Raw genomic sequence first — 16,595 nt, 5'->3', positions numbered from 1 at the left:
TGCCAAGTTGAGGGCTCCCAGATAGCCTCACATCATAGTTCTTCAGCAGACGCCGTGACAGCAAAAGGTCTGGAAGCAATGGGAAAGGCTCTCCCCTAGAGACCTCAAGATCACAGGAGACCAGAGGAAGACTGACAGAGTGGAAACAGCACCGCTCTGGGTCAGACCTGGGTTCAAGCACTTGGTACCTGCTCTGAGCCTTAGTTTCTCCATCTACAAAAATGACGATCATACTGCCTATCTTACTGTGTTACAGTGACAGAGTTTATATTTGTGAAATGCCTGGCACTGACTACATTTAGAAGCTGTGTTAAATAGCAGTTAAGACTTCGGGATCAGGGAGACCCTAAGCTTAAATCCTAGTTTGTAATCCCAGGCAAGTTACTCTAGGCCTCAGTTTCCTCGTCCATAAAATGGGGTACTTATCCCATCTCATATGGCTGTGGTGAGGATTAAATAAGATAATGCAGTTACAACTCAGTGGAAGAGGCCTGACATGGCTGTTGGAGGGCTTGCATCACCGAGACCCAAGAAATTAGGAAACAGCCCTAGTCTCACTCACACTGAGCCCAGCCTCTTGCAGCCCCAGAGTAGAGCTGCTCTGTCACTGGCCCAGACTCAGGTATCACTCATGTCTCTCAGAGTGTCCTGTCCTTGCACTCTTGATGTCAGCCTTCAGTAAGAAATCTTATTTCCACTTTGACAATGACTACAAAACCAGGGAAATGCACCTGCCCTTCAGGGCCTACCACATGTGTCAATTCACCTTCAACAGTCGTTAATCCGAAAGATAAGACAACCAACCACCAGATTCCCTTCCTATGCAGTTCCTTCACAGAGAGTCCCGTGGTATCCCACAAAAGAATCCCAGAAACCAGAAGAGAACTTTGGAACAAATAAAGAACCACCTTTCCTAGAGAATACTAAATGTATGGACCTTAGAACACCAGGAGGTGGTTTAGCTTGTGAAAAGAAATTAATTTAAAAGGCTGAAGATAAAATCATGGAAGATGGATTTAATAATAGTTTAAAAAAAGAACCAGAAATGTTTAGAAAATCCCCTAATTATTTTCAGGTTGATAACAAGGAAAGGCCATCATTTTGCCTACGATGCCTTATTTATTTACCAACTGCAGGAGCACTAATCTTAAAGGAGTGAGAGCAAGAGTGAGAAACAGGAAAAGGAGAAAGGAGAGAGGAAAGAGGGAAAAGAGAGAGAGAGTGAGCGAGTACAAAAGTGAGCTAGAGAATAAGCCTCAGTTATCTTGCCTATATAATGGGGTAGATAACATTTATCTTGCAAATTAACCTTCCTGGTAATTTCTGCTCTTAGAAAACATTGCCCCCTTCCTTTGGTAACCATTGTTTAAGTTTTCAATCACTCTACTTTGCTATCAATCAGCTGACAGAAGAGATTAATACTGATTACTGGAGGCCTAGAAATGTGGACTTCATCGATTTTTTGAAAACTAGTATTTGATTCACATTAGTTTTAAGTGTCACTTGCTTTGATTATTTTAAAATGTCTTAATATAGCTGTGTAGATTTAGGCCACATTTGGATGGTTTCAAATATGCTAAAGAGATCAGTAACTCGGGATAATTATACAGTATTTGAGACATAATAGCCATGCAACCGGAGCTTTAAAAATAACTCCAGCAGTCATGAACTCTCATTTTCTTGCCAACAGTCTCAATATTCAGCATCAGGCCTGCTCCCCCTAATCTACTGGAGAAGAGTTGGTTACAACATGGCATCTAACAGTCATCTTAAGAGAAGCTATGACAAATTTCATTGCTAAGAAGACAAGCATCCAAGAAACAGGTTTTTTGCTTTAACGAAGATCATAATAGCAAACTGGGAGTCTCTTCAACATCTGGATTCATCTTAGAACACTGGCAATCCCTATTTAACAGCAATCATTTCTTTGGCAGATGTAGAAAGAATGTTCTCTTTTACACTTATCTAAACTAAAAAAGTCATTTGGAAATTGAAAGCATAGCAAAGCACAACCCTTTTCACTAACTATAAACAATTTGGAAGGGGAAGGAAAAAAACCCCAAACCATTAAGTTTACTATGCTGGCCTAGATGGTCTTATAATGAATCACATAGCAATAATTTATTATTAAATTATATGCTGTGTTTCTTACAATACTTTTTAATCTTCAAAAATGGATCATTCTTAATTGTATAACTCTTGATTAACTATAAAACAGCCCATTTCTTGACCATATCAATTACATTCTACTTTTGTTACTGATGGGGAAAAACGCCAAGACAGTTGTCTTGGATAAACAAATGGTTGATTACTTTCCTAACAATTCCCAAAAGGTCATAAAGTTGAATTAAAGATGGTTTGCTTGAGTTTCTTTACAAGCGTCAAATCAGTGTTCTGATGTAGCTTAATTCAAACTGAAAATTTTAAATAAGTCAATGCTTAAAATGAACCCTGCATCTATTTGAATTGTGAATAAGTAATCTTAAACAGGCACACGTTTAAGAATTTTTAACAGAACACATCCTCAGAGTCTTTTTAACCAGTGACTCACATTGTAGTATAAATCATATCTTAAAAACACTGAAAACATAAATCGGTATACATTCATACCTCTACCTTGAGGGGTAGTCCGGCTTTGATTTCCAACAGACAAGGTGCTAAGTCACTGCAGAGAGAGTCATCTCTGTTACTGGTACAATGGCCTCATGAGAGGAGATTGCATAAGGCAGCCAGTCCTCACCCTGCTTTTCCACGGGGGTGGAAAACACAAAAGCATCTCTACAACCACTTTTGTGAGATTCCTCCTGACCACAGAAAATCATCTTCATCTTCCAGTTGCAAAATGGCACAAAAGAAAGGGGATAAAAGAGAAATCATGCTTTTATGAAGGCTCCTTAGTCTCGTTTCCCCACTCTAATCTCTGGTAGATCCGTCTTTCCAGAAGAGAATCTTTTTCAGGACAGAACCAAATCGGTCTGGAGAGTAAATGGCATCGCACAACTGGGAGAACTTTAGTGGAAACTTGGACTGACCCAAAGGAGGAAAAAAATCCCTGGTAAACGTCATACTAACACGGAGCAGCACTACCAGTACTGGAGCTGCCATCCTATTCCTGACTTTTTTCTATTTAAATTTTATGTGGGCTTACTGATCCATGCTAGCTGACAGTGAAGGACTTGGATAGGAAAGGGGGTGAACTTTACTTGGCAAATGGTTACCAAATGCCTAGCATGAGGCCCAAAGCCCAAAAGAGGACAGAGACTTAGAAGAATCTAAGGTTGACAAATTGTCCTCTTCATACATTCACAGCAGGAAAAAAACAAGAGATGAAAAACACATTCACAAACTCACAGGGAAAGGTTCTTAATTCTGAGATAGTAATCTTTTTTTTTTTTCCCTGAAACAAGAAAACCTAGGGGAGGGGCAGCCTATGTAAGAGCATGCAAGACCAGAGGCAGGAACAGTTCAACTTTATAAAATCATCTATCTACTTGTTCCTCTTAGTGTATTCTCTCTCTCACTGAAAGATCCAGGGGACCCAGAGGATCTGAGACAGGAAATGAGTAAGGCAGGAAAAAGGATGTGGTCTGAAAAGAGTGGATTCTGGGGCTGAGCCAAAGCAAGTCATAGGCACCGGGTCACAGATGGGGGAAGGGGTCTGGGTGGCAGGAAGAGAAGTCTCAGGATCACTCAGCTCAGTGAGTGAGGAGGTATGTCTGGAGAGGCATAACAATACCTTCCTAAAAGGTTATCCTCCACTGAAAGAAAGGCAGAGGAACAATGGCTGAAGAGACCTACAGCCAGGAGAATCATTACTGGGGCAGAAGAAGGAAGAGCTGGAGTTTCCCCCTTACTTTGAGGGAAGAGGAAATAATATCTACTGAGTGCACTTGACAAAGGTAAATCAGAAATTAAGCCAGGACCTGGAAGAGAAATGGAAAGGGCTGGGAGGTGAGCACATGGTGAAATGCCAACATTCACAAAGCATCTACGTGCCACCTACAATAAGATAACAGCTAAAAAACAAAAAGGAAGAAGGTGATTATGACAGCAGCAGCTGCTCCTGAAAATACAGCTGGACAACTGAGAAACCAACTCAAGAACAGGAAAGTGGGCTAAGGAACGGCCTACTTTCTCAAGATTAATGCCAGCGAAAAAAGGCATCTATTCCTCCCAATGTGTATGGACAAGCCTGGAAATAGACCTTGGGTGGGCTGAGAGGCAGCGCTCACGTGATAAGAGTGCCTGGAAAGGGCAGGTGCCACACGAGCACCATTACCCATCTGCTGGGCCCTCTGTGAAACAAGCCAGCCCTTGTGAAGGAGCCAAACCAGAAGGTCTGGTTCCCGCCTCGCAGGGACTGGAACTTAGGTATAGAAACAGTGGGAAATAACAGTTCATCAGTTGATTCAAAAGTGTGGCTGTTTCCAAATATAGACCCAGATGTTGAAGCCATGTGGGAAAAATCACATTTATATTAGCCACAGGGCCTCGGACAGTGCTTTACAGGAAGCAGGAGCCTGATGAAGGTGTGTTCAATCTGAGTGGAACCAAAACTATTTAGTATCGTAAGATCCAAGACAAAATCTCCTGCCCTGTAGCAACACAGTAAGTTTGTTTCTTTCCATTCTAGAGCCAAAATGATATGAAGCCCTGCATCCCTTGTGACTTCAACTTAAGCCCTAATCAATACAGACTACCACAGGTCTGAGGCCCTGCAGCGGAATAAAAAATGGGGAGGGCAGGGGGGCAGATATATAGGAACAAGGAAGAATTTCCTTGCCTCATTAGCCCGCAATTTTCAGACTCATCTAGAAATCCTAGCAGTTCCAACATTTGGGTTGACTCAGGAGGGGATGAAAAATCCCAGGTGAATGATAATTGGATTACCCAGCTATGCCCCAGAGCCAAATGGCTGGAAAAGGCCAGGACAGCAGGGTCTGATACAGTTAAAATGACATTATTTTCTAAACCTAAAATCGAGACATCTGGCTGATAGACAATGGGATGGAATATTTTAAAGTGGGGTTGTCCTAGAAAAATCGGGGGCATATGGTGGATTTAGGTCGGTAGCTTATATCACGACAAGGGATCCTCTGGGCCCAATATGCTAATGGGAGGGGATTAAAGATTTTGGATGGGACATATTTAAGGGGAGAGCTGTCACTGATTTGTTAAGCAGGAAAAAGAATAAGAGTTATGTCTGCAGACGGCACAGGAAGAAGGTCACCGTTCTAGGTATGGAGCAGGAAGGAAAGGAAAGTTGATCAGAACTGAAAGTACGTCAGTGAAATCTGTTCAGGTATCAAAAGCAGCCTCGGGGGCAGGGATGGTGAAGGTTGGGATGGTCGGGGTATCACTGCCACAGACTGATATCCAACAATACAGGAGTCAGAGGCTAGGAGTCCACACTGTAGGTCCACCATTAGTTTGCAACCTGACCTTGGGCAAATTATTTCCCTCTCTGTGGACTTCAATTTAAACAGAGAATCTCACAAATCCCGATTTTAATGTAAAGAATCAACAATACAATATGCCTTCATTTGGCATGAGAAGGAGAGAAAACGCGCTTCTAAAAATGGAAGAGAGGACAGACACAGAACAGCTTGTCCCTTTCCATCCAATTAAAAACCTCGTGAGACTGAACTAGATTAAAAACAAAACTCTCCAGCGAAGCCGCAGGCCCTCTAAGATAGGCAGTCCCCAACCAAAGAGTACAGAGGACGCCAACAGCTTGTCCCTAAACGGACGGTCCATCCCCGGGAAAGCGGCGTCCAGGAGGACGGAGGCGAGGGTGGGGTGTGCGGGGGATCGGGGTAAGGACGGGGTCACAAGGAAGCGTTTGTCACGCCGAGGGTGACATAGCGGCTGCCAGGGGAGTGCGGGGCAGGCAGAGTCCTCGACGAGGGAGGGAGGCGCAAGACACCTCCCCGGCGCCGAGAGGGCGAGAGTCGCGGGCTGGCACGGCATGGCAGCCGAGTAGGCCCGGGCCGGGCGGGAGTGGCACCGGAGGGCGGTGCCTGGTGGCCAGTGCGGCCGGCGGGTCCGCGGACCCCCTTCTGGCGAGAACCCCTCCCCCGCCAAGGGCACTGACCTGTCCAGGGCCCGGCTGGGCCTGGCCGGGCGAGGCCTACGCAGCCCCTCGGCCGGGCGCCGCCTCGCGCGGGGTCCCGGGGCCGGGCGGGCCGCCTCCTCTCCGCCGGGAGCCTCCGAGCCGGGGCCCGGGGCTGCCGCGGCGCATCCGACCGCACCGGCCGGGCCGGCGTCCACAAAGGGCAGCGGGGGCGCGAGGCCGCGGTGGGGGAGCGGGCGGCGGCCGGGTTGCGCGCGCGCGGCGGGCGCTCGAGGGCTGCAGCCGCCGCGGAGACAATGCGGCGCGTCCCGACAGGGCTCCCGCGGCCGCCTCCGCCGGGGGCGGGGCGAGGCACGGGGCGGGGCCTGGGCGAGGCACGGGGCGGGGCCTCCGGGAGGCGGGGCGCCGGCGCGGAAGCCGGACCGCGCGCTTCCTTTGTGCGGCCGCACCGGCCCCGCCCCGCGCCCTCCGGAAGGCGCAGCGAGGCCCTAACCTGCGGCCGGTTAGGGACGTCGGTTTCGGTTTAGGGAGGCTAGCGCCACGGGCGCCACGCTGCCTTCTGCCCTCGCCGGGTCAAAAGTACCCCGTGGGTGGTAGGCTGTGATCCCGCCTCGACCAGTTCGGAGGCAGGAAGAATAACGACTAGCAGTAATTGAGTGCTTAATATGTGTCAAGCCCTACGAGCATGCACACTCCTCTTAGTTAGTGTTCACAATGACCCCACAAGTAGTCATTATCCTCCCCACTGGGAACTGAGGATCAGAGAGGTTAAGTAATGAGCAAAGTGACCCAGTTACACCTCCATAAACGGGGATAATGCCTACTCTTTAGGCTTACTGTGAAGGTTAACTGAGGGCATTTATACAAATTGCCTGTAGAGCCTGGCACACAGTTGGAACCCAATAAATGTTACTTCTCCTCCTAAACCACACCGGTTTAAACGGAATTGTCATTCAGTGGCTATGCTAGAACTTGCGAGACTCACAAGTCTCACTGTCACCCCTCCCCACCCAGCTTTATTCTGAATAGACGACCCGAATTTCTCTCTCCATGCTTGACTTAGATTTCCAACATTTTCTCCTATTCTTACCTTTCTTAGCATTCCTATCCCCACCTCTTTCCCCTCAGGCTTCATCCCCTTGTCTTTGTTTTCACATTTTACATTTACTTTATATTCCCTGATGGTTTACTTTGCCCCTTTTATCTTTCCCCTTTTCCCTGTCCCCTTTCTTCCCTTCTACTATTTTTCAAAAATTTCAAAACCTTTTTTCATTAATATTCACGTTTCCTCCCCCTTTCTGCCTTTGCATTTCTTACACTTAACATTTTGTTTTATACGTGAAGGTAGTAACACACGATTGAATACTCAACTTCTCTATTCTGTACACATGCCCACACTTCCCTGCCTCCCTACCTTGACTGTACTAGTCCCTTTTGGAATGCCCTCTCCCCACCTCCACATGTCCAGGTCCTACCTATCTTTCAAGAACAGTGGTTGGCAAACCTTTTTGTAAGGGACCAGAGAATATCTTAGACTTCGCAGGCCACGCAGTTTCCATTGCAGCTACTCACCCCTGCTATTGTAGCAGGAAAGCAACCACAAACACCACTACAGGAAGGAATGTGGCTGTGTTCCAACAAAAGTTCACTGATGGACACAGAAATTTGGATTTCATATAATTTTCATGTATCACAAAATATTCTGCTTCTTCTGATTCTTAAACATTTTAAAATGTAAAAACTGTGACTAGCTTGTGGGCTGTACAGAATTTGGCCCTTGGGATGTAGTTTGCCAACCCTTGCTCTAGAACAATGCCACTTCCTCCCTGCAATCCATCCTGATAACCTCTACTTGGCAGTAACTTTTCTCTCAACTTCTAAAGCACCTAGCCACAATCTTTTTATGGCATTTATCCTATTCTAGTTTTTACTGTATTTTTTCCTATGCATTTCTCATCTTTTCCAGTAGACCTTGAAGGCAGGGTTACAGACCTGATTTCTCTATGTATTACCTCCCATCCCACAGTGCTTTTGCACAGAGCAGGCATTCACCATATACAGAATGGATATTTAAACCTTGGGTGGTTGACAATTGTTTCCACTGTGTAAAACTTACTTTTTTCATGAGCTAGTACCTCAGGAGCAGGATGCTTTGTTATGTGTGTAGCATCTTGATTAGATTTTAGAAAGAGATTTTTGAGAGCTTTATAGACAAGACGAAGAAAGGTTGGCAAATGTCAGTCCATTCAGGGGTTGTTGGATAACAAATACTTGAGCAAAAACTGTTGTTTATCATCAAACTGCAGACAGGGCATGTGTCTTCACTCAAGTCCTAGTCAATATTTCTATCAGCAAATTGGTTAAAGACAAAGAAAACATGCTATATAACTTACAGATGGCAAAGTTAAGCAGAGGAGTTAGTATAATGAATAACAAAAATCAGGTATAAGACATTCCTGCCTCACTACTTATACTCTCTGTGGCTCAGTTTTCTTATCTTTAAAATGGGCATGATAAAAGTTCCTGCTTCAAAGGGTACTGTCGGGATTAAATGAGAAAATGCATGTAAAGCTGGCAGAGGGGACTCATGAAATGTTAGCTATTAACTATTACCATTTTCTTGCTAGGCTGGAACTGTGGGCTAAATTCACAAGATAATATTTAACAGAGATAATTAATCATATTTTGGCTCAAAATAGAAACTGTACATTTTGGAGACTGAGGAGACCTGAAGTGAGAGCAGTTCCTGTTTAAAAAAAACTGCAAAAACAAAAACCAAACCCAACCCCACTGGAATTCCAGTGACACAGTGCTCTGCAAACCAATGGTATCACTCCCCTGGGTCGAAGGAGTTAATGTGGGGCCATAGGTGTGGCATCCTGATGTAGGAAGGTGGCGGAGTTACCCCTGCAGCCAAAGTCATGGTGCTGCCCTTTCATAGCTGTGTGACCTGTAGCCTCTGCAAACTTTTGTTTCCTTCTCTAAATAATGGGGACAATAATATTTCTCTCTCAGGGTTATCATGAGTGAGTAAAGGAAAACTTAGAATAGAACTTGGCACATAGTAGGAGTTCAACAAATTTTAGTCCCTCTCTATGCTACCACCCAGATCTAGGAAACAGTCTGCCCTTGGAAGGGCTTATAAAGCTTGGTCCAGGTGCCAAACTATGGTGACTAGTGGCTTTTTATATTTGGAATTAATGTGCTTAGTTTGGGGGTATCACACTTTAAGAGAATTAGTGAAAAGGTGGAATGCAGCTAGACAAGAATGATCAGCATGGTGGGAATGGGAGGAACTGACACGGGACAGGTGAAAAATAGAATGTCTCATGTTTAACCTGGTAATTTTCTCTCTCTCTCTCTCTCTCTCTCTCTCTCTCTCTTTTTAAGTGGTGGATGTGGTGAGGGAGCAGAAAGAGACATAACTGTCTATAAACACTGCAGGAGATGGATTCTGTTACAATCCACAAGACAGAATCACAACCATTGGTGGAAGTCCCAGGAAAGCAGATTTTGCCTTAAATTGAAGAGCAATTTTCTGATAATTAGAGCAGTTCCACAATGGAATGGGCTGCTTTTCAAAAATGGTTTCAAAACCCCTTAACACTGCAAGTGTGCCAAGGGAACGACGGCCTCCTTGCTGTCTTGTACTTTTTCTAACGTTCCATCTCCATACGCCTTTACTTTCCTTTTCCTTCATCCCATCCTCTCTTCCTTGTAGGGCACTTATAACTACTTTGTCCCCAAGCACTTTTCTTCTCATGTCTCCCTCTTCCGTTTCCAAACCCCTTTTCTCTTGGCTCTCCCTGCCCCTACTCCCAGCACACATTTAGTCTGATGTTGGAACTGCCTCCCTGAGTTGTAGGTGGCCCGTGGCTCAGACTGTCACTGAGATCTGGGCCACGATTGCCCTGCACACTGGCAGAGAAGGAAAGGAAAGCCAATAGATCTCTGAGAAGGCAGAGGTACTGCTGTGACTCTCCCACCAGGGCAGAGGGATCCAGCAGAGTCTCTGGTTACGGAGAAGCCTGCCTGTCACTGAGTGCTCACAGAAGACGGAGAGCTCAGAGCTGAGCTCCATTCCCCCAAGGATGCTTTCCATAAGCTGAACTCGTTCTGACTCGTTCTGAACCCTCTTCTGGCTCCCCGCAGGCATTGCCCTTAGCTTTGAGCTATGCAGCCATCTTGCCATACTTACAACTCCAAGCAGAGGATGGAGACAACTGGATACCTATGTGAACTTGCAACCTGGCATGTGGATATGCAGATACATCTGACAGCAGTGACATGGCGGCCTCATCTAGAACTTTCAATTCTCCTTTTCCTTCTCTGTCCTTTTATACCTTCTGGGTCCCCTGTCTTTATCCTTGCTTCATCTTCTCCCCACCCCGCCATTTCCCCCTACCCTGCTTCTTTCTTGCCTCTTGAGACTTGAGATAGTTTCCCTCCCATTCTAGCTGCCCAAGGGGAATGTGCCAGGAGATGGCAAGCAAGGCAGTCTCCTTCCCCTCCCCCAAGGGCCCCACTACACTTCATACCATGAGCTGGGGACTGCTGGACATTAGGGCTCTTGGGTACAGGCAGGCCACCTGGCGTGGCAGTGATGATGGCTTGCTGATGCGGTGATGGACCAGACCGAGTCTCAGGCCCACTCTTCTCAGCGGTTCCCACTTCCTTCCAGTCATCAAGGGTGCACTGCTGGGGCTGTTAGAGGACAGGACAGAGATGACCATCTCGTTAATTGCCTTGACATTCCTGGACCCATCCTCTGTTTCTGTGGAGCTTGGGTAGAAGGCCAGGGCGTTAAGATTCAGCCAGCCCCAAATTCGGGAGCTGGAATATCCTTTTCTTTCCTGGAATACCCAGAGAGGACGTCAATGCTCAGCTCACGGAGAAACACATCCAAATGGGGGCTGTGGGGCTCCCTGGGCTGTGTCCTCCCCCTTTGTTCCTGGGGCCTTGGAGTTGGCTTACTCACCACTGGCGAGGCAGGTTGGAGTTGTAAGATCACAGCCGAGGCGTGCTGGAACCTGCGTTGTGGGGTGTGGGACAGGCCCTCAGGATATCCATTGTGAGGCCCAGTGTCTGGCGTCAGAGGGTGGCACTGCTGAGTGCTGCCAGGCTTGTGCAGGTTACCACTGGGGCACTGGAGAGGCAGAGTGGATGAGACCGGGCCTAGCGGCATGGCATGGGCCTCGGGGCTAGGCTGCAGGGCCAGGCTCGGAGGGACTGAGGTGAGCTGGGGGTGGGACTGGGCTTGGAGCCCTGGCCGTGATGGCTGGGGCGGCGGCTGCTGCTGTGATGGTTGCTGTTGCTGCTGCTGGATCACAAACTGGGGCTGCAGGTGCTTTGAGGATGGCTGGGGGAGGAGCTGGTGTGGCTGCAGCTGAGCATAGGCTGAAGAGGGAGAGACGAGTTAGGAGGCGTGGCTTGACCTCATCTTCTGCCATGTCCCCCAACTCTGGCCCCTCCCAGGTCCACAAAAAGAAGGCTTCCCAACTCAATGTCTCTTGCTTTCATCTCTTTCGTCTTTTCTCCTAGAGCCCAGCCTGGCCGCTGTCACGGCCCAACTGTCTCTCTTCGTTTTCTTACTTTCTTCCTAGGCTGAAATATTGGGCCCTTGGCTGTCCCTCAAAGCCCAATACAAAGCTCACCTCCCCTGTGAAGCCTTCTTTGATCAGTCCAGCTGTTCAGAGAAACACTGGCTTTTGCAGTGTGCTATATTCTCTCTCTCCTCCATGCCCTTCACTCGTTTTTCCCCATGCCTCCAACAGGTGCAGCCTCCCATGGCCCAACCCAGCTCTGGAAGGCTGGTTCTTATTCAACCTTTGGGCTCTACTCAGGCTGGGCCTCCTCCCAGGAGCATGGGTTGCACACAGTGGTCCTCAGAGGCAGCCCAGGGCTGGGGTCCTGGTTCCTTCTGTTACCTAGTGTGGGACCTTGGGCTAACTGCTTAACCTCTCTAGGCCTCAGCTGCCTTGTGTGAAAATTGGAAACAAAAATAATTCCTGCCCAGAAAGTTGCAAGGATGAAAGGAGAAAAAACTGCACAAATAAAACGAGAGGAAGATGGCATAATGTGCCCAGCCCAAGGCCTGGTGCTCAGTCATGGTCAGTCATTTCTAGCTCTAATTAAAATAATTATTTCAGGCTAGGTTTAGGTTCTCAAAGTACCCTGGGCTTACCTCCACCATAACAACATGTATCGCAGTGGATTACAATTGTTCCCTAGCTGTCTTCCCTTCCAGATCATGAACCCCTCATAATCAGAAACCATCTGTTTACCCAGAACCTCGCATGATGCCTAGTATTAGATGGGGGCTAAAAAAATAATCGGCTTGTCCTGAACTGGAACTCACGTGTTGCCATTTGCTGCTTGCGCTTTCTTCTTCCATCTTAACCAGGCTGGCCCTTTGAGGTGAGGATTCTTAAGACTTTTTAGTAATTCCTCCAGTGTCCACTGCATGCCTCGCAGACAGTAGGGATTCAGGATACTCAGCTCAGAGATCAACTGTCCTCAGGCTGCTCCCTCTCTGTCTAGTGGCACCCAGGCCAGCTGAGCATGAAGACCGCTCAGCTGAATCTGTCCTGCCTAAAAGCTGTCCTCCACAGGGATTCCTGTGGCTGGAGGGCCAGCAGAGGGAGGCGGTGCCGTGCAAGGGCACAGGGGGCCATGGCTGGAAGCTCACAGACAGATTTTTGCAACCAAAGGCTCCCAGCCAATGAGGAGAATGTAAATTCTGGATCTTGAGCTAACATTTAAAAAGGATCCCGTGACACAGGGCAAAGTAAGCAGATTTCAAACAGAGTTAGGGGAGGTACCTGCTTTCTTGGATTGTTTATTTATACGCGAGTTTCCAACTAGCTCATCACAGCCCAACAAGGAGTTCCAAGCAGAATGCCAATAGGAATAGAAAGGAAGGGATGGAAACAAGAGGTGTTAAGGAATAACAAAATGCTCCCGGTGACGAGTTGTAGGCAGAGGAGGAGGGAGTATGGATGGCTCACTGCCTGGATAACAGGGAGTGATGGGAGAGAGAAAAACATGGACAGTGATGAGGTTTTGAGAGAAGCGTGTGGCATTTGAGGTGACGGCAGAAGGTCCAAATGGAAATTGCTAACGGGCATTTGGTGATTGTAAATTGCCCCTGACCCCAACCTAAGCTTTGTCTCCTAATTTCACACTGAATAGCTCAAAGCTTAACAATCAAAGACTGTTATTCAGCCAAACTTAATCACCAGGGATTTTTGAGACGACCCTTGTTAAGACACCAGAGAGGTACTGCAGACGCCACCAAGTGCCTGGCTAGGCTCCAGCAGCCAAGAAGATCTGCAGAGTGGTGGGTATCATGGCTGCAGACTTGAGTAAAACTTTTTCTCCCTTAATACAAAACAGTGAATTCCTGCCCCAGGAAGAGAGTCCTTCTAGGAGCTGCCCGTCTGAGCCGAGAGCTGGAGATGTTGCTGGTCAGAGAGGCTACGAGGGTCAGAGGCTGTCCTGCTACCAACTGGCTGTGTGGCCTGAGACAGGCCCTTTCCTTTCCCAGGGCTTCAGGGTTTTATCTGTGAGGTCAGAGGTTTGGGCTAGGAGATCACACAAGTCTCTTCCAGCTCTACAATCTGATGGGGGTGGCTAGCATAGGAAAAGGGTTTAAAATTCAGGACGTGTAAGGTGGTAAAAGGAAGGTTAGAGAAGAAGGTTCTAGACCTACAGAATGTAGTTGGGCACAAGACACATTTGTTTACCAAGAATGGGAGAGGCAACTGCTGGCCTCCTGGCCCTTAATCGCTGGGCCTCCCCTCTGTCCCACTCTCTGTCCCACCCTGGGCCACTTGTGGAAAACCCAAGGCCATTGTTTTAGAACAAATGATGCTAGGATATGCCAAGTCTGGAAACAAAGCTCATGAAATCTTAGATAACTTTGTAGATCAAAGACCCCAGGGTATTTTGCAGGGAGTGTACCCCCTTAACCTTTTGAGGTTAATTAAAAGCAAAGACCACGACTGAACTCCAGCATTATCCTGAGTCAAATTCCTTTTATTTAAAGTGTTGCAATAGCTTTCTAATTGGTCCTTCTGATTCCAGTTTCTTTTCACTATAATCCACCTTGTAGATAGATCACAAATTAATCTTCCTAGTGCTCAGATCTGATCCCTGATTAAAAACCATCAGAGACTCTCCTTTGTCTGTGGTTGTCTAAGGCCCCTGGCATTCAAGATCTTCTTACAACATCAACTAACCTTTCAATTTTCACTCTCTGATCCAAGCAATCTTTACTGTTCACTGTCTGCTATATGGAAGTCTGTGCCTTATCTCATACTGTCTAGAGGGCCATGAACCAAATCCTTATCATCCTTTTCCTGCCTCTTACCAGCAGTGGGAGGCTGGGCAAGTCTCTGGACCTCTCTGGACCTCTGTGTCACCATCTTTAAAGTGGGAGTAACAATGGTATCTGTATCTCAGTTATCTCAGTCAGCGACTCATCTCCTTTGATAGGCAGAATTTAGGATTCCTTTGTTCCCTCCAAAGTGCCTGGAATTCAGTAGATGCTCAATCAGTATTGCTGAATGAATGAATGAATGACAACACAGTGGGACTCCAGCTTGTCTCTCCCACCGAACTTCTCCTCTTCAGAGCCAGAACATGGACGAGATGGGTGTAACCCCACGGACCATCTGGTTTTATCAGCACTCTGGGTTATTGAAGACCCTCCTCCCATCCAACCTCTGCTCGCTGCCTTCCTGCACTCACCTTCCCCCACCCGACTGCTCTAGTCCTTGCCCTCCAGCATCACTTTCACTTCCCCCCGTGCCTCTTTGGCTCCGGTTTCAGGGCTTCCACTTTCTGGAATGCCCTCCTTCTGCTTCAGTGATCTCAGTAAGGCCTAAGCTCCTCTGGCCCAGGCTCAGCTCGTTTTCTCTCTTTACCTTAACCCTCAATTTTCCCTCAGAAGTCCCGAATGCCTTGATGGTTTGTTTGTTTATTCATTTGTGACTTAACATGTGCTATCTTGCGTATGTATCTCATTGATTCTTACTCCCGACCCCCATTTAATGTCTTTTGAATTGGGATTGCATATTAGAGCTGATGATGTTAAATTGGTAGTGCTTCTCTTTCTTAGAGTTAAAAAAAAATCATGGCACATCTTACAAAGTGGTGTCTTAAACTGGAATACTTTTACACTTTGTGTGTTTATTTCCTATCTATCCGACCAGACTATATGCTTTTTGAGTCGAAGATATGTCTTATGTTTCTTTTTTTTAAACTTAAAGATGCGTTTTAATTGAACTAGGTTTTAATGTTTCTTTCCCCTTCCACATGACAATCTACATGTCTGTAGATGCTTAGCAACTATCTGCCATTGATCACAGTGAGATCAATCACTTCTCCCTCTCCCACGTCCTCCCAGCTCAGCGTGGGGGGGTGAAGGTGGGTACTTCACACTGAAGCCTTGACACCAGAGGAGGCCACATTCTGCTTCCCTACAGCCAGGATGGGGCATATCAGCTTAAAAAATATTAATGCACAGAAATCTCTCTGGACCTTTCTTTATTTTCCCCTAAGGTCCAGTGGCTTCATTTCTCCCCTGTATCTACTTTGGCTGCCCCATCCTCTGCAGCTGGAAAGCTCATTGCTTCTCAGGAACAAAAGGTTGTTTCCATGGGACCTCAGCCACAGCTTTGGAAGGCCTCATCAGCCCTTTCTTTAATGGAGCAGAGGAGGGGCAGGCCTAGGGCCGTCACAGATTAGGGCCTCCCTAAAAGGAGAGACTCCAGGCAATGCTCATCTTCCCGTCCGGTGCTCTAACCTTGACAGCCTCCTTAGAATCTGAAGAGGCCAATTCACTGTTCCCCAAACAGCTAGTGGTTAGCAACAAGAGGATTAAGATCCCCCATGCAGGAGGGCTGACTGTGAGGGATTACTGGCACACCCTGCTTGCTGTATCCACTGCCAGAACTTATCAGTAATGGATCTCCATTGATCCCAAGGCTTCAGGTATGCAGGAAACAGCTCATTGTCCAGAAATGCTAGGACTCCTATTTCAAAGTACACGGGAGCTGCAAGCATCCCAACCATAGGTTGGAGATTTGCTCATACATTTATTTTTCTATGGTTGTAATAACTGACTAGTGTTTGACGTTACCCGGATTATGAGCAAGAAGAAGGTGCCCATGAGAGAGGAATGGCCTAACTTTTTATTACCTGCTACTCTTCAAGGTTTAGAGAGTTAAACGAAGAGATATTTTCAATCATTCATTCACTCAACCAACATTACTAAGCACCTACTAAATTCTATGTTTGGTGCTGGTTAAAACATGGTCCCTAGAATAGGTTACAGTTTAGTAAAAGAGACAGCTGGTAAACAGACATTCTCGACATAACTTGGTAAATGTTATGACGGGATGAGTGCAGATTGCTGGGAACACAGAAAGGGGATTCAGCTTGGGAAGGAAAGCAGAGACGGCTTCCCAGAGGAAGTAGGTGTTGAGCATGTTTCAGAGTGAGGAAGAAGACAGAAGGA

General features: G+C 46.9%; 1 protein-coding gene across 5 annotated transcripts in view; it reads right to left on the bottom strand.

Moving 5' to 3' along the window:
• The window catches only part of PHC2 (polyhomeotic homolog 2), a 97,975-nt gene that overhangs the window by 16,569 nt on the left and 64,811 nt on the right, over nt 1-16,595 (bottom strand). For 3 of the 5 annotated variants that reach the window (XM_072974832.1, XM_072974831.1, XM_031683993.2), the window contains exons 8-9: nt 11,052-11,470; nt 10,612-10,777 (exon numbers count right to left, since the gene is read on the bottom strand). In XM_072974832.1, the coding sequence (XP_072830933.1) occupies nt 10,612-10,777; nt 11,052-11,470 (585 nt within the window). Of the gene's footprint in view, nt 1-6,094; nt 6,398-10,611; nt 10,778-11,051; nt 11,471-14,444; nt 14,515-16,595 lie in introns of those variants that run through there. The other 2 variants (XM_072974833.1, XM_072974834.1) reach the window with 2 other exon arrangements.

Source organism: Vicugna pacos, chromosome 13 (assembly GCF_048564905.1).
Source record: "Vicugna pacos chromosome 13, VicPac4, whole genome shotgun sequence".
Taxonomy (NCBI): Eukaryota; Metazoa; Chordata; class Mammalia; order Artiodactyla; family Camelidae; genus Vicugna; species Vicugna pacos.
This window is presented reverse-complemented; position numbering and strand designations above follow the sequence as displayed.